The following is a 27,165-nucleotide window of genomic DNA, read 5'->3' as shown; positions in this document are numbered from 1 at the left end:
ATGTTCAGGAGGGCCACCAATATCTTTCGTCTGGGAGATCTCCCTAACAACATAATGTAAAGTGAATAATTTGTATATTCAAAACTTACCATATACCAAATTGGAGTTCTGTTGTTTTAGCTCTTGAACAATATCAACCACCATTGCAAGGAATGATTTGTCTCTTGTGTAGCCTTTGAAGGGATAAGAGGGGAAATTAAGATTATGTTGGAAAAGTATTTTCCACACACAATTTCTGTTCAGTGGCAGCAGCTCTATTAATTGGCCTGTAGTTGTCACTTCTATAAATTGGGGTGAGTTTGCTATATTAGAGTTTATCTGGCTGGACATGTGGAAGGACACTTAAGCCAATCTTTTTTTCATAGGTCTAAGAGATCAAAGCAAAGCACAAACACAGAAACCACTATAAGCTTCCAAGCAGTTTTTCTGCTAACAAAATCATTCTCTTCCCTTGAGGAAAGACAACCAAATTTTCTGTCCAGGGTGCAGATTGGCTGTAGTGTTTTTTTACTTTCTTCCATGTGTGACTCAGTCATCACAAATTGAAGTGCAACAGGTAGCATTTTGATCTTCATTTAGTTTTTCAGCTTTGCCAGTTCAAGTGCAGAGGACTGAGGATGGTAAATGTTATAAATGTATTATTTATCAAGGGTAGAGCCCCTACTCTTGCAAATACACATCAAATGGAACCCTCCCAACTTCTCCCCCTCCCACAACCCCTCCATAAACCAGAGTGAGCTGAAGGAAGTAATCACAGAAATGTAGAATTAGAATGGACCCCAAGGATCATCTAGTCCAATCCCCTGCAATGCAGGAAACACAGCTAAAAAATCCCTGAGAGATGGCTGTTCAAGCTCTGTTCAAAACCTCCAAGGAAGGAGAGTCCACTACCTTTCAAGATAGTCTGTTCCACAGCTGAACAGCTTTTACTGCCATAAAGTTCCTCCTATTGTTTAGTTTGAATCTCCTTTCTTGTAATATGACTCTATTGGTATGAGTTCTACCCTCTGGAGCAGCAGAAAACAAGCTTCCTTCGTCTTCCATGTGACAGCCCTTCAGATATTTGAAGATGGCTATCATATCTCCTCAGTCTTCTCTGCTCCAGGCTAAACATGTCCAACGCCCTCAAATGGCTTGGCTTCCAGACCCTTTATTATCTTGGTCAGCCTCCTTTACACACGTTCCAGCCAGAACCTTACATTTTTCCTACTGGAATATATTTTGTTAGTTTTGGCCAAGTTCTCCAATCTGCAGGCTGCAGCCACTCAGATCAAGCACCCACCCATAAGGGGCTTGTTGTGAGGCAAAGTGAATGGCACCTCAGAAACCCTGAATACATAAATTTACTGTATAAGATGGCCGTGAACAGAATAGACGGTTTGCTATTCTGCAAAACCAAATGAAGCAAGAACTCCACAGCCCCCACCTCTGCTCTTCAACACTGCTGAGATCCAGCGGGTAATTCAGATGAAATTCACAGCAAACTTTGCCCTGCCTATATAGGAGTGACCCTTATACATTTTACTCAAGAGTTATTCATTAGTTTAGAGAGATTACTTCAGTGAATAATTTACACGTCTAGTCATCATTCCTCACAGAGTTTAGAAATATGGCTTAAGTTATTTCCACGCCATACATTTAAAGCACTCTTACACCGCTTCATGGAGAATCCTGAAAATTGTAGTTTGTTGAGGGTGCTGGGAATGGTAGCTCTGTGAGGTCATCACCCTTAACATATCAGAGCTCCCAGAATTCTTTGCGGGGAGCTATGCCTGTTAAAGTGGTGAAAAAGTATGGTGTGGCAGTGACCTTAGTCTTAGGTCTAAATAAGACATAACAAGAGACACTAGGGAGACCTGAGACAAAATGTATTGTCACCACACTCTGAAACTCCCCATTCTCATCCCCTACCAGCCAATGATGTGAGACGGTGGCAAAGAGAAGGCCCGTGTGATAACATCACATCACATGCCACTGTTTTAATAGGCATTATAAAGCAAAGAGCACAAAAAAAAAAAATTTAGCAAGCTTGCCTGGACATGTAAACAAAGTTGCGTATAACTGCATTTAAATTTTGATTATTTTATTTGTATATTGTTTACAGATGCTTTATGCATGCTGCTTAGAGATTCTATGATTAAGTAGTTTAGATATTTGTCGATCTAAATAGACAAATAAATAAATTGTATCGCTCTTAGATAATTGGTATGTGTCTGTGTAGGGTGCTGTGTCCTGGGCCAATATTTTCAGGAAATTTTTATTGTTCTCTCTTCCCAAACAGTAAACAGGGCCAAGACAATGAGCAAAAATAAAGATTAAAATGAGAGTTTTAACCTCTATACCCAGCAAACACAATGTATTAGTCAATGAATGTCTGAAATGTTATTTGTTTCACTGGTGCCATACTCTCTTCCATCAAAGCCTCTTTTTCCCCACTTACACACAACTCCCTGAAAATATAGCTCCCCACAACATACGCTTTCCTGAAAAGCTCTGAATATGGACACAGAGTAATATCTTAAAAATCAACTTTAAATGATATAGATTTTCCAGTCTCAAAATTACCTCAATTATTTCAAACTATACTTTGAAAAAAAGCAACCCTGAGCCCAGATAGAAGCAGGGTAAGAAATAAAATAAAAATAAGCAATAGTGCAGGTAGAAAAATATTTTAGCTGGCCAGCTGTGGTTGGTAAAAGAAAGCAATTCTGTGAAGCTATTCTGTCATTTTGCACATTAAGATTTTCCTCAGGGGGGAAATTAAAAAGGTCTTCAAAACAAATGGAATCTGTTTATGCTGAAAATTCATTGCCACATCAGTGCAATCTCATTCACTTTGTTATTAAATATCTCCTTTACCTCCAAGAACTCCATGGAAACCAGAGCAGGGGGAAATAAACTGTCAGCTGTGCAATACCCTTCATGGCAGAGTAGCCTTTATGGGCGATAATTCTGGACCTGTATCATTAAATTTCCCCTTATCCCCGGCTTTGAAACCACCTCCCTTCTTGAGGAAGTTATATAAATCAATATGGCAATCAATTTCATCTAGCAAGTTTAGAAAAAGCCTATTCACTGCAGTAAGGAATACAGAAAATGAAATTTAAACATATGCACTGTATGCATTGAGGTGAAACTATGTTATTAATAATAATCTGCAGAAATGTGAGCGAGGGAATTTTGCTGGATGCAAAGCTTTATATTTCAAGCTTCCTGCTGAGGTTGCCTTTTAAAAATGCTTCTCCTAGGTAGGAGGTAATGCAGACATAACACTGAGCTATCTCTTAACCATGTTTAAGAGATTCAGAGAAGGCCACCTAGGAACCAGTTGCTTAACAGCAGCTATGTGTTAACCTGGAATCATTTTACCCCCAGCGTACGTATTTCAGGTTCTTTAATGACCACAATAACACTCTCGCAAAAATTAAGAAGCTTACCTGTAAGTACATAATCATAATGATTTACATTGTTCAGTTTCAGTCCTTCATATAGTTCATGAAGTTCATCTGAATTTAACACCTGCCCCTTCCAGTGATCATAACCTGAGCAAAGAAACAGACCAAATGATGTTACAGGTTGGATGGGTTAAGTAAGACTACACCTGGTGGTGTATCCCTCTGGAACTGGTCTGCACCTTTTTCTCATTTAGATTGCCCTAACCCTTGCTATCATGTCTCTGTGGGGAATTATCTCAGGTTTGGGGAATAGTGCAGCAGGTGGTGGCAGGTAAATTGACAGCTTGAGGAATGGATACCCATGATCACCCAGCTGGTACTACACATATTGATGTCTGCAGAGCTACCTTTAAGCAGTCACTACAAAGGTCATTTGCTCCAGACCTCTCCCCTGAGGGATCTTTCATGGCCAGAGGATATTCACACTAAGTATAGAATGTAATATAGACTGTGGGTGATTGGCAACCCAATCATTCCTGGTGATGAGTGAAGGAAGAGTTCTACCTTCACTTTCTGATGGTGTCCACTCTACTAGGAACTGTCCCTCTACTCACCCAAAGACCCATAACAGGCTGCAGTGTTCAGAAAGCCCTATGGGGTGGATGGAATCAGGTCATAGGTCATATCTGACATACAAGACAAAGGTTCGCCATCTAATGACACATATTTACATCCAGGCCTTTGGGGGAAACTGAGGTGTTTCAAGTCAGTTATGTTTATATTGTCTATTGATGATTGGTTTATTGTTTATTTTGAATTCATGTTTGGTGTGTATTATAGTGGGTTTTTTTAAAAAAATTAAATGTTATTGTTTTAATTCCATATATTGTAACCTGCCCTGGGATCTTAACTGATGAAGGGCAGTTTTAAAAATGGAATAAGCAAATAATAAATAAAGCAATGGCAGTTACAGCCTGAACACTGGAAACAGAGGGAATGATTGACTCCACAGCATCTCCAGCACAATAATCTCATTAAAACTGAAATTGTTGTGGCAGGTTTTGTAGGGGAATGAGTGAGAGCACTAAAACAAGATTAATATAGTACTTTCTGACCTAATAAATGCATTTTCGAAAGAAAATAAATCAACCCTTAATAGTCCTGTTATTATTTTGTGAAAGCAACTGGGGTTTTCCAAATATAGAACCAGAGGAAAACCAATCACATTCCACAAGTGAAAGAACAAAAGGCCACCTGAGGCATGAAATCTATCATCTGGCTATAATAATTCCCCACATTAGCATTGGTTAGGGAGTTCACCCACCTGCTTTCTCTGACCCCTTTTATAAACGTAATTGCATTTTGGCATCTGATGGTACAAAAGTTCAAAGATGAACAGAAGCGGTGCCAAGAACACTTTTGAATAAACTCTGAGAGGGAGGGAAATAGCCAAAGAGCATTCAAGGACACAGTATCCCATTGTGACTGGCAGGAGGTCCTGGGCAAGCAGTAAGTGGGTCAGCATATTATAATATGTTATCCTTGGAAACGAAGGTTCAAATTTCCACTCTTGTTCCTCAAAAAAAGGGGGGGAGCATTTTCCTTAATTCTCCATGTTTAGATCAACACAATTTTGCAAATTTATTAGCCTTGTTCAAATCAGAACTGGTTCTGCAACAACAGGCATCGAGGATAGCTTTGCACATGCCTTTAAATCTCTCTACTCTATGGTCTTCTTGGTGCCTGGGTGCTGAGCTCTTGATCTGTTGTTAACCAATAAATACAGCCATCCTGCCTCCTGCTGCCTCCTGGTATTAGGGTAGAATCGTTGCAAGGTTCCTCACAGAGGATGCTACAGAGAATGTCTGAGTTAGCATCAGCATTCTGCAGCACGCCTCAGTGGGAAATGTTTGGCTGGAAGCATGTGCTTAAGCCGTATTCAAGTGAGAGAATTCCTGTTGTGAGAAATCCTCTTTGGATCCCAGTCCAACTGCATCCCCAAACGTGAAATTAAACAATGCATCTGAGTTTGCAGCACACACCTGTTTTGCTTTTCAAGCATAGGAAGCAAACCAAATGAGTCCTTTATATGCATGCTAATAACAAACCGGCCAAATTGTTAAGAGCAGGCCAGAAGCCTATCAGGGTCTATTTCCTCCCCCTTCCCCCAAAACATTTATATTCACACACATGAGAGAGAGCGTGACAAACTGAAACTGTTTCCCCCTTCCCCTCCGCCCGTTTCTTCTTTTTAAAAAAGAGCATCTACGTAGGCTGTGTGACAAGCTCCTTTTATTCGAGCGTGAAGCACAATGTCGTTTGGAGGTGAGTCACTCACTCTAATCATACAGTAAATACTCCTCGCCAGGCAACTTAGCCAACAGAGCTCCCTCGGGGGCTCCATCTTAAAATGCTCTCTCTATATCAGGAGGATTATTCTTGAGTATCACAAATAGCATATCAACATCTTCCTTTTCGTTAATGTAAGGAACAGAGTGATTCAGAAAAAAACAAGTGTCCACCGGAAGATGTTTTAATATATGCTCCTTATCTCTCTCCTCCTCCCTCGCCAATATCAGGAAGTCAATTTCTTTGAAGGAACCATGAAGTCTATGTATGGGCAGGTGCTTATAAGTGACAGATGACAGTGTCAATTTGCCACCGGGTAGCCTCAGACAAATTACTATCAACCTTAGTACCTCTTAGCATTCTTGTGGGGATTAAAAAAAAAGAAGAAGCTACCTCTACAGATGCTAGCCCAGGCTCCTTGGAGGAGAACCAAGGAGGAAATGTAATACAGTACATACGTACACAAACAAACACTCTAAGAGTTTGATTGTCAAATCCTTCATCACTGGAGAGATAAGGGGCTGCTGTTTCCAAAACTTTTAGAAGCAAAGTAGTTTCCCTTTAAAACATGTTTTTTTTTAATGGCCACTGGAAAAGGAGGAAGAAAGATTTGGCCCACTGTGTGAAGCAGTGGCAGAACGTGCTTTAATGGCATCTGGGGCGCGCGTGCACACACACTGGGAGGGCGGGGATCGGAGGGAGAAAGGAGTCCACCGCACACCAGCTGAGTCTTCGCTGCCAACACTGCCAGAGCAACATCAGTCCCAAGCTGCTTTGCAAGGCTGGAATGATCAGACTCAGGTGAAAGTCTGATGCAAGAGTCTGTCCTTTATGCTCCCTTGATATCGCATAACGCTTGCTCCTCTCAATACCAACAAATAAAGAGAGGTAAAGCAATCCTAACCTTGCCTAGGAGACCATCAGAGCAGTAGAGCCACCACCACATCCGAAGCCTTGGTTGGCTCTTGCTGGTCTGGGTGGAAGGTGAGAGGCGGTTTCCTTGTTGTGGATAATGTTGTTTTGCAGCACCAATTCCAGGCTGGCACAACAGAGAAGATCCATCTGACAATGGACCAGCATAGGAGTCAGTGGATTCCTGTTTGAGTCCGGCTCTACCCCCTGTTTGGGGGCTTGACACTGACTACTGTTAATGGGATGAACACCAGCTGTAACCACCCACCCATTCAGGTCTCCACAGCAGCAAGAGAGAGACCAGCACAGAGACCAATTCTAATCCCTCCTCAAGTCATCAACATTGGGGAGTTAGGAATGGTCCCTGAGTGTTTTGTATTCTCAACATTTATATAGGATTATACATAAGAATGCCAGAGGAACCTGCCCGACCGGGTCAGAGGCCCATCTAATCCAACAGCATCCTCTCACAGTAGATTTCATATGTACCTATGGTAGGTTTGGGGAACCTTTGGTCCTCCAGATGTTGCAGAATTACACCCCAGAGAGAATGGCCAATAGTTCCAAGGATGATGGGAATTGCAGTTTACAACATCTGGCAGGTCAAAAGTTTCCCTATAGGGAAGCAGGCCCTGAGACCAACAGCACTTTCTCCACCTACAATTTCCAACAATGGTATTCAGACATGCTGCCTCCGGGAGTGGAGGCAGAGCACAGCCCTTTCCTCCATTAATTTGTCGAACCCTCTTTACAAGTCATCCAAGTTAGTGGCCATCAAGACCTCTTGTGAGAGAGAATTCCATAATAATTCCTTTCGTCTGCCCTGAATCTTCCAACATTTCCAGTTCTAGCATTATTAGATATGGAGAAAAGCTTTTTGCTATCTACTTTCTCCACACCATGTCTAATTCTATACAACTCTCTCATGCCCCCTTCATATTTTTCCCAAACTAAAAAGCCCCAAATTTTGTAACCTTCAGTTCAACCCCTTAATCATTTTAGTTGCCTTTTAATGCACCATTCCCAGCTCTACAATAGCTGTTTTGAGGTAAGGCAACCAGAACTGTAGACAGTATTCCAAGTGCAATCACACGCACCATAGATTTGTATAATGGCATTATGATGTTGGCTTATTTTTATTCCGTGTCCTAATGATCCCTTAGCATGGATTCCTAGCAGCTGTCACACACTGGTCAACATCTTCACTGAGCTATTCACTTTGACCCAAAGTTCTTATTCCTGGTGAGTCACCACAAGTTCAGATTCCATGTGTGTATATGTTGAAATTAAGATCCCCCCCCACAATGTGTATCTCTTTACACTTGCTTACCACTAAATTGCATTTGCCATTTTACCACCCACTGACTCAGTTCAAAGAGATCCTTTTGGAGCTCTTTGTAACCACTTTTAGTTTTAACTACTATGAATAATTTGGTACCATCAGCAAACTTGGCTACCTCACTGCTCACCCCCAACTCTAAACCATTTATAATCAAGTTAAAAAGCACAGGTCCCAATACCGATCCTTGGGAGACTCCACTTTCTGCATCCCTTCACTGGGAATATCCATCCCCTTTTCCGTAAAATAAAAGCATCTCAAGAGAATAGATATATGTACATACTTACCTGTATGATTTGAAAACTGGACAGAGTTTACAGTATCTATTTCAAAGCCCAAAACCTGCAAAAAAACCAAATAATACTTATAAACAAAATTCCTCCTTATTCTAGGGTAGCAACATATTTCTGTGGCCACTATGCATTTAAGTACAGTATGTTGATTTCTAAAAGCTGGGTAATTAAGCAAACCCATAAATAATAAAATGCTTCTGCTGGAAGTCTCCCTTCTTCTGCCAACACACACAGTTGAAAGATACTGATGAATAAAATAAAATAGAAGGTAAACAGGGAAAACCTGTAAAGACAATATTACAGCAATGATAAGGACAGGAAGAGAAAAAGGTAGAAAATATGAATGTGCAGTTCTCAGGACCCCAAGGGCCTAAAAGGGGAAACTCTTGGAGGATGAGGAAAGGTTGTTTACAGCAAACATTAATATTTTGTAAGGGTGCAAAATCTAATAAACAGCATTCCTTTGCAGCGACTATATTTGATATTGCACAGAATTATGACGCAACATGCAAAAAAATCCCTCCCCGAAAATATTTATCTGATATTTCAAGGCATGCTACATTTCCATCGACTGCTTAAGTCTCAGGCTGCAAATATGATGGAAACATCTGACATTTAATATATTTGCTCTCAAACCTCTCTTGGTAGGAATAAAATAGTCTTCAAAATAAAAGCTACTATATACAGCAGAGTGAGTCACAGGGAGACAATAGTAATAGTGCAGAAATAATTGTGTATGATCCATTTTCAAGCAATTTGCTGGCAGTTTAATTGAAGCTTTGCTAGTCACGCAGTACACTGGGGGATATTGTGTCTTCCTTGGCATGATAGGGTAGCCCCTTCACGTAAATTTAAGCCACATAACTAGGCTATGCCATACTAAAGTAAGACTCATACTCAGATTCACTCACAAAATATCAGCAGATTGCAAGATCTTTTTTTCTGTGGTCTAGGGAAGTGTACAGATTGGACGAATCTGCAGCAACCACTGATAAAGCTGGCTTCTTGCTTCTTTGCAACCACAGCTGCATTAGCTTTAATATATAGGAACAGCAGTTTATTAGAGCTGCTCTCACAAGGGCAGCTGTGTGAATGTGGCTGCCCAAGACACCCATGCACACATATCCTGACAGCATCTATGGTAGGATATATAGCCCCCTGGACACTTCCCAGCAAAGGAAAACTAATGTGAACTGTTATTACTGTAGTAAAACACAGAACCATAGAGCTGGAAGAGATTTGTTTGTGTACTGATCACAACAGTCTTCAAAATGAGACTATTGCAATGCATTTGACGTCCGAAGACTACACTGGTATAGAACAAGGCAGCTAATTGGTACTAGCCACAGGGAACATCTCACCAGTGTTAAAATAGCTCCACTGGCTTCCTATTTGTTTGTGACCAAATTAAAGTGCTGATTTGATAACCTCTAAGAGATCGTTATAGCTTGGGACCTGGATATCTGAAGGACCACCTATTTCCATACAAACTTTAAATAGGTAGGTAGGTAGGTAGATAATATTTATTAATGTCCAACACTTAATAAAAATACTGGTAGGTTGAGACAAAATGGCACTTGGAGAAAGGCTGTTTTTGAGCTCTGTGGTTTATTGTACCTTATTTTATTTTGGCTAGTTTTAAAGTTTATTTGTTTTAATAAACAAATAAACACGAGGGGAGCTATAGCCCAAAAGTATCTGGAGTGCAACATGCTGGCACCTGTAATCTAGGAAAAAATTAGTCACACTTAATATTAATTGTGACATATGTGGACTTTTCCTAGATCAGGGCCCAAGTCAGTACAGCTTTCCTAATTGATTGTTTATTAAAATGCAGTATTAAAAGTTACTGATATTAATATTTTTTAAGCTCCTTGTGTGATCAACATTCGTATAGCTCCTTTACTAGTGAAATCTCATTATGAGCAATTAGAATAATGTAAGTCAGCAAAAAGCCTGAGTGGAATAAGCAAACACTTATGAAACTGGATCCATATGGTCATTTCACACAGTTTAATTGAAGAAGAAAGAATTCAAGCTGGTAACCATTTGTCACGGTTCACTAAAGCAAGCAGTAGCTATAGTCATTGCCTGATAAATGCAGTGAAGGCCACCTCAAAATCACCACTGATTGCCTCATGGACCGTTGCAATGTGATGAATGCCCTTTAGCCAGGCACTGAATATTTCACCTGTCACATACACATGCACTCAAAACTGTATGCAGTTTTGAAGTCAATGTGCTCCATGCAGTATAGGAAGATGTGTGTGTTTTATATAAGTCCATGCAAGCTCGCTTTCTTCAAGGACTATTTGAAATTCAACTAATATGTGTCTGTCTGTCTATCTATCTATCTATCTATCTATCTTTTCAACTTACCAACAGTGGAGACAAAGAAAGTGCTGAGGAAATAATTGCAGAGCCAAAGTGGTAAAGAACTGTAAAAGATAAAACATTTCCATAGTAGCTACTTAAAATTCCAACTCCATCTTAAAGACAAGCTGGCCACCACCAAAGGAAAAAAAAACCACTCTACTTTGCAATGAATTATTGCTTTGATTAAATAGTCATTAGAAACAAGAAGAATGCATTACTGCGATTTCTAATAGATACAGATAGCCAAACAAGTAAGCCACAGCGTTTACTGGTTGTACAACAGCAGGTTTAAATTGCCTCGTATATCAGTGTCTGAATGCAATCCAAAAGGTTTGTAACTATAGAGAAAGCCTATACACAAGCTCAAGTCTATACAAGCCAGGATCCATCTCCACTACCCATCTCCACTACCCATCTCATGAGTACAGGGGTAATGCATCTCATTTCGCCACCTGAGGCAAAACCGGAAGTGCCACCCTGCCGCCGCCACTACCACCATACCTGCTGCTGCCGCCACTGCCTACACTCCTTGCTTTGATGCCATGTGTCCTGCTGCATTGGTCACTGGCAGAGAAGCGTTGCCACCATCAGTGTCCTGCAATCCTTGGATGAAGGGTGGTATAGAAATTTAATAAATAAATAAAACATTTCGGCCTAGTCCCCCTTCATATTCCCAATTCCAATAACTTAACATATGAACTCAGCGATCTACCTTATACAGAGTCAAAGCATTAGTCCATCTAGCTCAGTATTGTTTACAATTACTGTGAGTAGCATTCCAAGGTTTCAGACAGGAGTTTCTCCCAGCCGTATCTGGAGATGATGTCAGGGGTTGAACCTGGGATCTTTTGCTTGCAAAACATGTAACATTCTACTAAGCAACAGCTTTTCCGTAGTACAACTTGTATGGAGGGTAGAAGAGAATGGCTGATTTGAAGACTGGGAAGGTAGTCAGATCTGCGTTTGATGGGCAGCCTTCAGCAAAGGGATTATTTTCTTCATTTCAAAATTATTGTTACAAGCCACCTATTCTGGCATCCACCCTGTGTAATAACTGGATAACACTATCATACTACCGTGTTTTCCTGAAAATAAGACATACCCATAAAACAAGCCGTAGCAGGATTTCTATGCATTTACGCAATATAAGCCATACCCTGAAAATAAGATATATTCCGAAAATAAGACATAGTGTGTTTTCTGGAGGGAAAAAAAAAAAAGACAGTGTCTTATTTTCGGGGAAACACGGTACCAAGCATAGGTTCATTGTGATCTGTTTCAGATAGCTGGAGGTTGTAGTTTTCCCAACAGGACTCGCATGACTAGATTACATATCTTTTGACAGAATTGTTCAGAAAATTACAAACCCATTTTTAAACGTTCATCCATCTCAGCAATGAGTAAACTTGCTAATTTGAGTACCTAGTCTGATGACTGCAGACCACACAGGGCCAAGATGAACAATGTCTGCAGTGCATTAAAATACTGAAAGCAACAATGCACACTACAAGCCAAGTACCACCAACCTTTAACAGCATCATGAGATGAAACTAGTCACTTCTATGCCCAAAACAAGCTCCCAATTTTCCATCTCTTCACCAAAAAAAGTTAAAGAGGAATATCTTAAACTTTGGAAGGATGGGTAAGTTATCCATGCACTGATCTTTCGGGGCTGCACTAGCAACATCTAAAAATATTTTTATTATTATTAACTTTTGAAGATACTCCTTCTGAAATCCCAAGTTGATAGACTGCACTTACTGCTTACTATTCTGTAGAATCAGCTGAAAAGTTATGGAGCAAAAAAAACAACAAAAACAAAATAGAGCCACATCAAAAACTGTTTTCCAAATCAAAGTAATGCCACAGTTTGTTTTATTCCACAGGATGCTTTAATCTCAGTTGCTTGGTCCCCTGATGGAAGTGGCAAGCTGCAAGGCAGAGTGGCACTTAATTGCATGTCAACTGCATTGCAGGATCGTGACACAGCATAGCTCCTCTACTGGAACATTCCAAAGTTCTCAAAGTGTTCCAATACACGTCACCAAATTAGGAACAGTATTTAAGAGAGTGCATTTGAACAAATACGCCTGTCTTCAGTTTATCAGGATAGCAGCTTAGTTGTTAATTTCTAGACAGGAACTGCAAAATGCAATTAGACAGCTTTGTGCAAGGCAGTTTTACACAAATCATTAGAGTTCCAAGTGTTGTCCTGTAGGCAAGGTTTTACTTTAGAAGCCAAAAATTTTATAGTAAAGCACTCAAACCATTTGAAAGTTATTGTGCTTTAAAAGCAACAATGGTTTCAGATACAGGAGATTTCTTTCTTTCTTATTAAGCTGCGCATCTCAATATGTGAACTTTTTTCTTCTTCAGATTAAGCAGCTGTCAAGTAGGATTAACAATGGATTCTGAGATTACTGAGTCTCATATCTTCAGCCAGAACTTTTTCTTCTGTATTCCCCCCACCCCAGTTTTGGTTGCCACCTTGAGGGGGATGGAAATTGTAATTGTTCATTGGCACACTAACTCATTTTTAGAAGTATGAAAATTGAAACTCTTTATTCCTCAGCACTGAAGCAGAGCTAGCAACTTTTTAAAAATGTGAACAGCAACATTAAATTCCAGTTAGGACACTCTGAACAGGTGTCACCCTTAAGACAGCAAAGCACACATATGAACAGCTTTTCCCTTCTGTCTGCCAAAGGCAGCAAGAGGGGTTTGCCATTCATAAATACCTTCTTTCACTAAAGGCCCACGACTGGCAAGAAATAATGGAAGAATCTTGAATTAGAACAGGCATAGGCAAACTTAGCCCTCCAGATGTTTTGAGACTACAATTCCCATCATCCCTGACCACTGGTCCTGTTAGCTATGGATGATGGGAGTTGTAGTCCCAAAACATCTGGAGAGCCGAGTTTGCGTATGCCTGACCTAGAACATACCTGGCTAGATCAAACTTGCATGGTGCTTTTTAAAGGATAAAACTTGTCACTTTGAATTCAAATCCAAAACAAAATGAAAACACCAATAATTCATTCTCTATGCTGACTTTGTTATTTTTGTCATTGTTGTAACTAGTCTAATCACTGCTGCATTCAAATTAAACACTCGCATGCCATTGTTTCTTCCTTTAAATCTACAACAATCTTAAGTACAAGTTGATTGTGGTACAAGTCAAGTAGTGTTGCGTCCAACAGAAGTTAGGACTTGCCAATCAGAAGGTCGGCGGTTTGAATCCCCGCGACGGGGTGAGCTCCCGTCGCTCAATCCCTGCTCCTGCCCACCTAGCAGTTCGAAAGCACGTCAAAATACAAGTAGATAAATAGGTACCGCTCCGGTGGGAAGGTAAACGCCGTTTCTGTGCGCTGCTCTGGTTCACCAGAAGCGGCTTAGTCATGCTGACCACATGACCCGGAAGCTGTATGCCGGCTCCCTCGGCCACTAAAGCGAGATGAGCACCGCAACCCCAGAGTTGTCTGCGACTGGACCCTTTACCTTTAAAGGTCAGGGGTCCCTTTACCTTTAAAAAAGAAAGTATTGTGATTTTCACAGCAGTTTTACGAAGATCCTCCACTCCAAACAAGAAAAAAACTATAAACTGAACACAAGAAGGAAGACAACTGGATCAAATTCAAGGAGGTTGTGCAAGATCAATGGAATTTGTCTAGCAAATACTTTTGCTGTGACATCAAAGAGAAACTCATTCAGAGAAGATGCACAAGCTGTATTTAAATGCTGCAGTGTAAATGTAAAACACTTTGTGTATCTGCTTATCTACTATTAAGATAGACTGAGGTGGCCACTTTAGACCACTGAATTTAGGTGTCTAGTGTTCTATGAACATTGAGCTGGCCCTGCAGTAGATTAAAACAGATGCCATGTTCTGGGAAAAGTTGGGATTGAGTTCATGAGGGTCTCTAATTAGCATATATATATATTTGTGGGGGGCATGACTCATTCTGGGAAATTCTACCCTAAAAGGGGGGGATTACTATTAAAAATATTGCTAAAAAGAAATACACTTACAATACTCAAAAGGTATGTTAGAGAAATACCTTTATCTTAGGCCATTCAAAATATCACAAAATAGTGTGCAAGCTTTCAGAATCTCTACTATTCTCCTCTTTTGAATTCTTGAAGAAGAAGAAGAAGAAGAAGAAGAAGAAGAAGAAGAAGAAGAAGAAGCCGTTTGCTACTACTCTAATATTATGAATTTTTCCTATGGGTCAACATGACTCCTGTTACGTTTTGTAAAACTGAGTTACCCTCAGATAAAGCTGCTTTAAAAATGCAGCGGAATCTCAGAGTAGAACATAATGGCCAGCATAGGTCAACCAATCATAAATTGGTCCTACTCAATTTGTATCTCTTGTTCTCTTATTATTTAGCACAGCACATCAAGCTTATATAATGGGACTACATAGTTTAGCTGTATTTGAAAGAAATGAATACAGTGAGGTACCAAAATCTCATTAAGATTTTGGAGATATATTCCCGGGGCAATAATGCAATACAGTGGGTAGGCAATTGACTTAAAGATAAGAAACAAAGCAACAATAATGCATCACACTGGCAAGAGGCATTGAGTTAGCTATTTCAGGGTGTAAGAGTGGAAACAATGCTGATTCATGTATTCTATTATGACCCTGAAGAGGTCATGGTTGTCCAAAGTAGGAGTCCACATTTAACTCTCAACAGTTTTACTTTATGCAGCTTTGAGAATTTATAAAACCACCAGCAAATGATGACTATTGTGTATAAATCTATGGCTTGTCATGAAAACAGAAAATAAACTCTTGTAGTTGTATAAATGTGGAGCAATAAAGTCAATGACCAGTATCCAACAAACTGTACAGTTATTTAATGAGCCCAAGGAAGGGTTCAGACTTGTTCTTCTTTAACAGTGTGTTCCCCCACCCCCACAAGATACATGGCAAATTGCTTTTAAAACGAAGAGACCTTTACAAACTGTGCTTAGCCTGTGTGTCTGCTGTTCAAAGAACAAAGGACCCAAGTTCTCAGTCTTATGCTCCTTAGCACTGGAGCTCAAGACGTCAATCATTCAGCTGCACTGTCAGCTGCAATAGTCCAGCAAACGTTAGTGAAACACTTGGGGAAAGTATGCATAATTCCCACACCCCCTTTTCAAATACAGGTAGGTAGCCGTGTTGGTCTGCCATAGTCAAAACAAAATATAAAATCAAAAAATCCTTCCAGTAGCACCTTAGAGACCAACTAAGTTTGTTCTTGGTATGAGCTTTCATGTGCATGCACACTTCTTAAGATCTGGTATCTGCACACGAAAGCTCATACCAAGAACAAACTTAGTTGGTCTCTAAGGTGCTACTGGAATGATTTTTTGATTTTATATTTTATATCCCCTTTTCAAAGTAGGCTACGTCTAAGAGACCTGCCTTTGTACCTTCAGGAACAAGTATTTGAACCTAGACCAAACCGTGCGGCTTCAAAATTCATGCAATGAGAAAGGGACCAGGAAGCCCTCTGATGAGAGCCAACTGACTCATCTTGCTGCTAAGCCACAGAGGTGTGAAAGAGGACCTGCTGGCACTCTGCTTCAGGGCACGGAAATGGAGTCTGGCGCAACACTTTCAATCCCTCCCTTCTCAGTGATTCTTCGGGGGGGGGGGGAAGGTTGACAATCCAAATTCTGTTGATTTTTTGGGGGTGTGTGAAATACATATACATGTTATAAGAATTTTAAGGTCTCAAATATAGAATAAATATTCATAAATGCACACATATCAAAATATATGAACCATGTGTCTGAAATAGTATGGGAGAGCAATCCTGAAGCCATTTTGACTCTCCCAAGGACCTCAAATATTCCTCTGCAGTAAGAGAGGCAAATGGAGAAAGCCTTCCCATTGTCTTTTTGCTTGCCAATCGTGTCTTAAGGGCATATTTGTGCATGAATAGGGTGAGCCTGTGACCTGCATTCAGGAACTAAAGTACCGGGTATTCACCATCACAAAAGAACAGCCAGACTGCCCAGGTAATACAATCAGTGACCATTATCAGGTATCCTGGCAGACAGGATTTCTCTGTAGACCACCTCCTTCTGTGATGTATGTATGATGTTTTGTGGGGGCTACAGGGTGGGAAATTTCAGGAGTCTTTATAAGAGCTTGCGCACCATTGTTCAGGGTTCTTCTCCCTCCTCTGTGTGGTGAGTGGAGATCCTGTTGCAACAGTTTATTTTCTTTAATAAAGATCAGGCTTACTAGCCACTTTGCTTCTCAACATACTCTGGTTGGTCTCTGTTATTTTTCTCTTACCGATAGGGAACCCACTTAAGTACTCTATACGGGCTCTGGAATACCCCATAAGGGAAACGGAGCAGTTTTTTCTTATAACAACATATACATTAAAGATAGTCGCATCCACAGTCAGAAAACATCCTGAAATGTGTATCTGGAAGTTGGGCACATGGGAAAAGGCCACAACCCTTGAAAGACAATATTCTGTATTGCAGACCACAGCATGGTTGTGCTGTGCTGACAGGTGTGAAACCTGAGGCTAAAGTTTAAGGAGCAAAGCCAGCATGTACTTCTGAATTCTGAGGGTATGTTCCTAGCCCTACATTTGGATCAAGGGTGCTGTTATGAAAATAGCAGATGTTCCTCCAACTGAAATTAGAAATGTGTTACTACAGGCTTCTGACTGTGAGAAAACAAATGTGTCACACTCCAAGTAAAGTTTTCACTTGGATTTTTAAGAATTTGATTACTACTTTGTTGCACCTGAGTGAGAAAGCAATCAGGTGAAATTAAGTCTGGTGCCCTAACGATAAAGGGCAGCTTTGAACCCCTGATGTAGAGACAGAGAACTTTGCACGTTATGTCAGTTTGGGTTTGCTTCTTCTTCTAGCGCTCTGTACGGACACCCTATCTGTCTCGTGGCCCCCATTTGTGCCCCTGGATCATTCCACTTTGGCCTGCGCTGCCACAGCAGCCACCCAACTCATATTCATCCCTGAGGCAATTTGGCAGTGCTAAGGGATTTCAGAATCCTATTTTAACACCCACCAGCAATGCAAAGGGTCAGATCCTGCTACTTAAGTGGGAGGATCTGATCCTCTGTGGTTCTGCTCCTTAATGAGCTGCTTCCCTACATGCAAGGAAACCTACCCACAAACCAGGAACTCATAGGGAAGCCACTCACAATGGAGCATAAGATCTAATTCTGTGTGCTGCTGCTGCTATATAATGAGCAAGGAAAGCTGCTTGCCAAGAAGCAGCACTGGCACTGCCCAGGATCAGATCTTCCCAATTAACAGGTTCTAAGTGGAAGGGTCAGATCTTGTGTGGTGCTGCTGCTTCAGCGGGCAGGGAAGAGGAGAGGCCTGGAGGGAAGGGCACCCCCTCCAACCTTCTCCTGTGAAGAGGCAGCCACCTGGTAGGTCCCTCCTTTTTGTGGTTTCCCCTTTTTCTTGCTCATGTCTACTTCCTGCTGGACATTCCAGGACGAAAGTCCCAGGTGGTTCTAGGCCACTCAACCTAACCTGTAGCAATCAAATGTTGTTACAACCCAACTCAAATGAGTCCAATTTGACTCAGGGTTTAGGCCTCAACCAAATCCAGCGCACAGACCTAGTTTCTACAAAGGGCCCCTCCAAACTGGAGCGTGTGTTTTGTGGGTGTATTCTACAACCTGTCAGTGACTCAATAATAATTCATTAGTAGTGGATTTATACTAAACTATCCACACATCATTCCAGTTTATTAGTTGTCCTATGATGCTTCTGCATTATTGCTACCTGGAGGGGCACCATTGATCTCTGTTGCAACAACCCTCAAGAACATTGTGGCATGAAGTTAGAGGATTGCAGCAAGAAATCCCTTCTAACTCCACCATTCTATGATTCTATGACATGCACCAACTGGAAACAAAGCAGTATGTCTGTTTCAAAGGTTTTACAGGCACAAAAGCTATTTAAAATGGGTCATGTATAACCAGCCCAATACCATCATGAGCACAAATCATTCTGAATGCACAGTAAAGAGGATGGCTGGAAGAGTCCCAAGTGCTTTTCATTTTCTAATCTTTATTTATCCTTTTATCAACTCTGTGAAACAGAATTGGCTGAGGCAACAGTTCAGCCAAAGAGTTCCATGACTGAATGGTGATTTCAACAAGGATTGCACACCCGTTTAATCCCAACTATGCACACCGTCCACTGCATAATAAATGAAATCTGTAGTTCCCAGGAGAGTCATAGACACAGAGCTGGAGGTGGGCTTGTTGTAGGCAATTTAGTCCAACACCATTCTACTCAATGTGGAAATAGAGAGTTAGAGCATCCCTGATAGGTGGCTCTTCAACCTCTGCTCCCAGCAAGTGAGAGCCCTAAAAGTCCAACTGTTATTACCATTAAGAAGCTTCTCCTAATGCTCAGCCCAAATCCATCACTATTAAGTTCATTAGATCTACTCTTGCTTCTGGAGCAGCAGAGAACAAGCCTTTGCTCTCTTCTATGAGACAGCCCTTCAGCACTTTTGAGAATGCTAACATGACTCTATCTCTGTCTTTTCTGTAGGATAAGATATACGTACCCAGTTCCTTTAAGCTATCTTCATAAGAATTGTTTTGCGTACCCTTGACCATCTTCATTATCTTTTTTTGAATCTGTTCTAATTTGTCTGTAGCTTTCTTAACTGCTGCACCCAGCACTGGGCATAATATTCCACAAGATCCAGCCAATGTGGAATGAAGTGGAACTATCACATCTCATGACTTGGAAAATTTGGTTCTGTTAATACAGCCTAAACTCTCACTACCTTTCTTTGCAGCCACACAACACTTGCTGATTCATGGTACAGCTTGTGAATTCCTGCGGTCCAAAGATTCCCATATCCAACTGCCAGTGCTATTTAAAAAGAGATGCCATAACTCACCATGAACGCATCCCTCATTCTCTTAGAATGCCAATGGCGCCCACTTGAGAGGTGCCGGAACTGAGTTCCAGTGAGTGCTGGCTGGAAAAAAACAACCCCTGACAACTGCTGAGCCAGGTATCCTCATGTAAAAAGCAAGTACCGGTATAACTATATTTTAGCTTAAAATAAAAGTTGGGTCTTGCTACAATGGACACATTTGTTTGTTTGCCACAGTGCAATAAAGAAGATAAACATGCTGGTAATTTGATAAATAACCTCATAGTTTGCACACACCAGTGGTTTTGCTTGCAAACATGGGCAAATAGTCTTGTGGCATCAGTAGTGGCTGCTGTCCCTTCATCACCACTGCTGGTTTCACTCATTTTTTTTTTTTTACCTCTTTACTACTGTTCATTTTGATTTTTAAAACAGCTTTCATGCCTTCTATAAATAGGAGTGAAACGTCAGCATGACTCAGAATGCTGAAACATCTTTCATTTGTGATTCAGGGCAATTTAGCCTACAGAGGTTCCACTGCTCAGAAAGACCACTGCCATCAGAAACAGCTGCCACTAGAGAGGACAGATTAGCTTCACAGCTTCTACATTGCATCAGAGCATATACTGGCATGCTCTGACGTCTGCTCCAGTACTGACTTGCATGATGATTATCCTCTGGTGGAAAAGAAATCTCTCTCTCCTAATATGGAGACACTTACCCAGAGCAGATTTTAAAGCCATGTGGTCTCTGATCAATAAAGAGAATGGTCCTCAAAACTCAGTTAAGTGGCAAATGAAACGTGTTCTTAATGAAATATGCAGAATATTTAGGTAACACTGGTTCTGCCTCTATTCCATTCATAATTGGTCCAGATGGCAGGGGCTGGCAAGATGCCTGAGCATCACAGATATTCAAGGCTGAAAGCAAAATACTATAGAACTTCCTCCATCAGAAAAACATATTTATCTTTCTCTCTATTACTAAAGCCTTTATCAACATGCAAACTGGCTAGGTAGTCAAAATAACCTATGTCTGTTTCATATCCCTATCTGCAATACATGGATAACAATGCTTTATTGTACAAATCTGTTGTAAGGATTAACTAGACACCGCAAGTGAAACACTCTGTAATGTGCCCTATAAAAATGCCCATTCTTTCCCCAAGGTACATTCAGAGTCACTTTATAAGTTTTTTTTAAACAAACTTAAAGTAAAACTAAAATGAGGTAGCATGATGCTACTATACATCATCTTATGCCCAGTTAAAAGCTGTCTTACACAAGATCAGACCTTAGTTCATCTATCCCAGTACTGTCCATTCCGACTCTCCTTTTTAAAACTGGATTATGTCAGAGATTTGGCCTAGGACCCTCTGCATGAAATGTGTGTGCTCTATCACCAGGCTACAGCCTCTCCCCTAAGAAGAGAATCAAAGGGGAATAAAGGGGTCTGCACTACATCCTGATGTGAAAATACTGTTCCATATACCAGTAACATACAGTATGTTTGCACCAGTATAGTGGTGAACTGCAAAAATACTACAGAGCTATGCTGAGGTTGGGACGCGGGTGGCGCTGTGGTCTAAACCACAGATCCTAGGGCTTGCCGATCAGAAGGTCAGCGGTTTGAATCCCCGTGACAGGGTAAACCCCCCCCCCCAATTGCTCGGTCCCTGCTCCTGCCAACCTAGCAGTTCGAAAGCATGTCAAAGTGCAAGTAGATAAATAGGTACCGCTCCGGTGGAAAGGTAAACGGCATTTCTGTGCACTGCTCTGGTTCGCCAGAAGCAGCTTAGTCATGCTGGCGACATGACCCAGAAGCTGTACGCCGGTTCCCTCGGCCAGTAAAGCGAGATGAGCACCGCAAACCCCAGAATCGTCTGTGACTAGACTTAATGGTCAGGGAACCCTTTACCTTTTACGCTGATGTCAAATTTTCTGGGACTGTTTGAGAGTTCAGTCACAGGATACATGCCATGGTATAACCAGAAGTTGTGGTACGAAATGACTTAGCACCAGGCTGCCTTAACAACCACCTGAACCTATCCAGCTAAATGAATATATCCAGCCATTAAGATGTTCCTTGGAGGCCTTTATTTGACCATGCTCACTTTCAGAACACAGATGGGAGGGAGACCCAAGAGATGGGTCTTTTCAGATCTGGTGCCCCAAACTATGGCACTCTCCTCCAAGGGGAGTGGTTCACCTTGCCCCCAGTATGATGTCTTTTTGGTGCTAGACAAATTTCGTCACACCTTTTAAGTTGATGTGTTTATTTATAAAGTGTTTTAATTTCATTCATATTTCTGCCCCATTTTTATGTATTATTGTTACTTTTCAGTGGCTCTGAAAAGCTTTGGCCTTTTTCACATCAACAAATGTCACCCTTTATGTATTTATTAAAACATTTCTGCTCCAGTTTTCAGCTAAAAGACCCTCATGGAGGCTAACTACACCAACAATAAATACAATCAGAAAGTAAAAGCAGCCATCACCCTCACCCCCCCAAAACCTCCTCCAACCCCACAAAACAGAACTCAGACAACAACCTGCAGGAAGCAAAATATACCAGTATATAGAGAGCACAAAACAATCCAGAATTAATTTAACTCAGTCCAAATGCCTATTGAAAAAGTCAAGTCTTCACTGCTTGTGAAGTTGTAAGTTGCAAAGGAGCTATGCAGACTCCTCTGCAAAAGGCACTCTATGGGTCATTGCTACAACTGAAAAGGCCCTGTCTTGTGTTCCCTCCTGCCAAGGGACACACTGCAGGGCTTTTGCTGTTAATCTGCCTGCATGTGCAGCTTCATGCAGGTTTCTTCCAAATACTTTGGTACATTCCATCTATTCACAGTGTCTCAGCACAGCTTCTACTAACACAACGATTTGTGACAGATATTCACATTTATCCTTGTTTTAAGAAAAGCTGCTCCCTTTCCCTTATGGGGTATTCCAGAGCCCTTATAAGAGTCCTTAAGTGGGTTCTCTATTGGTAGGAGAAATAACAGAGGCCAACCAGAGTAAACTGAAAAGCAAAGCGGCTACTAAGCCTGATCTTTATTCAAGGAACTGTTGCAACAGGGTCCCCACCCACCACACACAGGAGGAAGGCGAACCCTGAACAATGGTACGCAAGCCCTTATATAGACTTCTGAAATTGCCCACCCTGTAGCCCAAGACCCCCCCCAAAAGCATCATACATACATCACAGAAGGAGGCGGTCTACAGCAGAAATCCTGTCTGCCAGGATACCTGATAATGGTCACTGATTGCAATACCTGGCCAGTCTGCATTACTTGGGCAGTGTGGCCATTATTTTGTGATGGTTAATACTTTAGTTCCTGAATGCAGGTCACAGGCTCACCCTAATCATACACAAATGCGCCCTTAAAGACACGATTTGCAAGCAAAAAGACAATGGGAAGGCTTTCCCCATTTGCCTCTCTTACTGCAGAGGAATATTTGAGGTCATTGGGAGAGTCAAAATGGCTTCAGGATTGCTCTCCCATACTATTTCAGACACATGGTTCATATATTTAGATATGTGTGCATTTATAAATATTTGTTCTATCTTAAACCTTAAAATTCTTATAACATCCTCTAAATACTGGTAACTGCTCAAGTACGGCCGTTGTTCTCTGTAGTGACAATGCAAGAAATTCATCACATAGAAAGTAGACTTTGCTCCCTTAGTTCCCTGGCCTCTTAAGAGTCCCAGCACTTCCTTTACATGCTCTCTGATCCTGGTTTACTTTAGTTCACAAATAATAGCACAATTCTTAATGAAATGCTGATATTAATTTGGTGATATAACAATGGCAATACTCAGAAATCACAGGCAGAGAAACAATATCGGAAAATATCAAAACCCTTCTCCCTGACATGCTAGCTGTCTACAGAATGAGGTTTTAGCCTGAGGGAAGCATTTCATCATGCAATCCTCCACCTGCATTTGAAGTCACAGTCCTAGGAGGATGTGCAATGAGATGCTTCACAATGTGTGGATCAACCCTAAATAGCTCTTAGCTTTGGCAATGAAACAAGCAATAGCATTGCTAGGTTCCACAAACATAATCTGAAAAAAATAAATAAATTCTGGGTTACAAAGGTCATTTCGGCAGGATTCAATAGCAGTTGCTTCCTTGTAAGCATGCAGCATATTTGAAATTTGCCTCAGTTGGCCTGTATTTCTATACCTCCCCAAATTAATTTCCTTACAGTAAACGACACCAGAGAATGCATGGGAAAGAGATATTATCACTGGTCTTTCAAAGGCTCAAGCACTACAGTGATTGGCAGAGAAAAGCAAAAGTGGGTGTTGGATATATTTTGACCAGGAGGTTGGTGCTGCTTTTGACTGCTAATCAGAGTTGACAATGCTGAGTACCAGGCAAAAAGTGAAGCTTGTGCATAAACCAGAAGTCACAAAAAAACAACTTGCTGTTTCTGGAAAAATGTGAATCCCTCTCTCCAACCTTGCACTTCCATCATAAGTCCAAGTACATTATGTTCTATGCTTGCAAGAAGGGCCAGAGCAATTATTTACTAATGATCAGTAACAAGGAACATAGAAAGCTGCCTTATAGTAGGTCAGATGATTTGTCCACCTAGCCCAGGGGTCAGCAAGGTTTATCTTGCCTGGGCTGGATCAGTCCCGCAGAGATCCCTCTGTGGGCCGGATCGCTCGCGTGCACCCACAATTTCCGGCACCTGCATGATTTTTGGCACCGCGGAAGTGAGTTCCTGCCGGTTTAGCGCAGCACGCAAGTGGACAACACGGTTCATGGGCGGCTCGTGGGCTGGTCAAACAACCTCCGCAGGCTGCTTCCAGCCCATGGGCCTTAGGTTGCTGACCCCTGACCTAGCCCACTGTTGTCTCTACTCTGACAATGACTCTTCCTTACATCAGTGATCTTCAACCTTTCCAGACCTCCCAGTAGCACCTTAGAGACCAACTAAGTTTGTTATTGGTATGAGCTTTCGTGTGCATGCACACTTCTGGTATCTGAAGAAGTGTGCATGCACATGAAAGTTCATACCGATAATAAACATAGTTGGTCTCTAAGGTGCTACTGAAAGGATATTTTTTTATTTTGTTTCGACTACGGTAGACCAACACGGCTACTTTCCAGACCTGTGACTCACGTTTAACCCAAACAAACCCAAACCCAAACCCATATTTTATATAATCGCCTTTCAAGTGGAAATCCCAGGGACTCAATCTGGGACCTTCTGCATATAGTAACTGTCTTATACCATCAAGCTATGGTTCCCTGCCCAGCAAATTATTTCCCTTCCACACCTGAGCTATTTTAAAACTTTGTTAAAAGTGAAGAGGCAGATACACATTTAGATCTCTTTTTTTGTTCAGTTAATACAGACACAACTTGGGAGGACAGACACCAGCACACTGAATTGCATTTCACAGCATTTCTAGGGTACTTAAAAATTTAAAATAATCCCTTCATAGGCTTACAGTGGCTAATAAAATGCTTAATCTTCACCATGGCAACTTTCTGCTGGTGATGTTTCATCAGGTTCCTAGCCTAGGATGAATTCCAGAAGAACAGCTCTATGGGTTTGCAGCCATAAAATGAGAGGTGCTTAAAGCACCACAAAGGCAATCTAGTGTTTTTGTGCTATCATAGTCAGAAGCTTAATTCAACAGGTGGACTGAGACAAGGCAAGTACCGGTATATATGCTGAAGGCAAGATAAAAGATAATGATTTGGGATAACTCTTAGGATTCCCCCCCCCCACTGAAATTTGCAGTGGTAGCTTGTTTCTTTTTGTATGTCTGCTACAGTTGAAGCAGTAGCTGTAAACAAATGATGGGTTTTTTAAGGCTACAATCCTATCCATATTTATCTGGGAGAATACCCCATTGAACACACTATGGCTTACTTCTGAATAAACATGTACAGACTTGTACTGCAAATGTATTTAAATGGCTTTTTCATATAATGGGAAATGGAGATACTACAAAAAAAGAAGTTTATCCTTTGTTAGCGCAAGTAGTCTGGGACAATGGCAGGCTATATAATTCAAAAATCCAACCCTAGTATCTGCTTTAGCTTTGAGCTCTCTGTGTGTGATGAACCTACTGACCTGTGCTCAGCTGGACAAATTCCTTTGGGAACAGGTTACTCATCTTACAGTATTGCATGGTGAGGTTACTCATTATTTACTTCTGTTGCTGCCTGTGCAATATGCTTGATGCAGTGCAAAAATCAATTAGCTGTGTGCAACATTTCTTATGAAGTGACCATTCTTTTCTGATTCTTTGGGAATCACATGACAGGCAGAAATACTGCATTTTATCACAGCTATTTTAGGAAATGTAATTATGCAGCATTTGAAAAATGGTTTGAAGCTACATTCTAAAACATGCTGGACAGCACTGTAAGTCGCAAAAAATCCCGACCTCTACCTGGAAACAAGGTGTTCCTCAATGAAGTCTAACTGTCATTAAAACATCGCCTAAACAATCACTGTTAACAGTTCAGTTGTTGTTGTTTCTACATACTGTACTTTGCATTCCTGTTGGTGCTATGTAGTAACACTGGCCAGCACCTTATGAATATACCATGAAAATCAGCAACACCAAAAAAGGGCCTGTTAACATAGACAAGCCAACAACAACTGAAGGAAAAGAGCCAGATTCGGAATTATAACATACTGTACTTGGTTCTGTATTTTTAAAGTGGTGGCTCTTCATTACGTTCAGGGGAGCTGCAGGACCGAGCCTGGAAAGCCTTTGAAGATACCCAAATGAAAACATTTATTTATTTTTAACGGGAAGGGCGAGTCATGGCCAAGAAACCTCGCCATCGCTGACACTTCCCATCGTTCCCCAGAGCTTAGAATCTGACACGGGGTGCGTCTTCGTTTTGTTTTTCTCTCGGTATATTTCTTTGACCCTCGCCCTACTTGGCAGGCGCTGCTGCGGTTAGGAACTTGCCTGAAGGCAGCCGCTCTTTAAAAATATATATGCACTGTACATTCCACCCCAAAAACACCCCATCCCCGAAGAAGGGGCGCTTTCTCCGACCTCTCCCTCATCTTCTCCTGATGCACAGGCTGAGGCTTGTGTCAGGAGGGGCTTCCTTGGCAGAGCCTCGCCTAGAGACAGAGGTGGGGCGGGAAAGAATCACTACACGCCTAAGCCCCACAGCTCCCTCTGGACTGGGAAAGGCAAGTCTCTGCGTACAGCCAGGCCGCCCGACGAGTGTCCTAGGCGCCCTCCGTGGACGCTGGAGCCACAACCTCGCTGGTCTTTGCTGCGCGCCTCAGGCAGCCTTGGAGACGGCAGGAGGAGCCACCTGCCGCCGCCGCCGCCGCCGCCTGCTCAGTTGTGTCCCCTCAGGCTTGCCCTCTGTCTCTTCTCTGACACGCACGCACACATGCACACGCACACATGCGCACCTACCTGCAGGGGGAAAGTGGCCGCCTTGTTGCCCACGTAGCCGCGCACGACATGGCTCTGGATGGAGAGCACCCTGCACTCCGGCTGCTCCTCCATGCCTGCGCACCCGCGGCGGCTGAGCGAGGAACCGGGAAGTCGCGCGCCCTCTGCGCCCAGGACAGCGCAGCTCGGGGCGG

The 27,165-nt window shown here is 41.7% G+C and overlaps 1 protein-coding gene across 1 annotated transcript in view; it reads right to left on the bottom strand.

The window, feature by feature from the left end:
- Positions 1-27,165, bottom strand: part of PDXK (pyridoxal kinase) — a 39,772-nt gene extending 12,607 nt beyond the window's left edge. The window contains exons 1-4 of the mRNA XM_033147114.1: positions 26,993-27,165; positions 8,283-8,337; positions 3,438-3,542; positions 90-173 (exon numbers count right to left, since the gene is read on the bottom strand). Of these exons, the coding sequence (XP_033003005.1) occupies positions 90-173; positions 3,438-3,542; positions 8,283-8,337; positions 26,993-27,085 (337 nt within the window). The 5' untranslated portion in view covers positions 27,086-27,165. The remainder of the gene's footprint in view (positions 1-89; positions 174-3,437; positions 3,543-8,282; positions 8,338-26,992) is intronic.

The sequence above is a fragment of the Lacerta agilis genome, chromosome 4 (genome assembly GCF_009819535.1).
Source record: "Lacerta agilis isolate rLacAgi1 chromosome 4, rLacAgi1.pri, whole genome shotgun sequence".
In the NCBI taxonomy this organism is placed as follows: Eukaryota; Metazoa; Chordata; class Lepidosauria; order Squamata; family Lacertidae; genus Lacerta; species Lacerta agilis.
The sequence above is the reverse complement of the archived record's forward strand: the minus strand, read 5'-3'. Positions and strand labels throughout refer to the sequence as shown.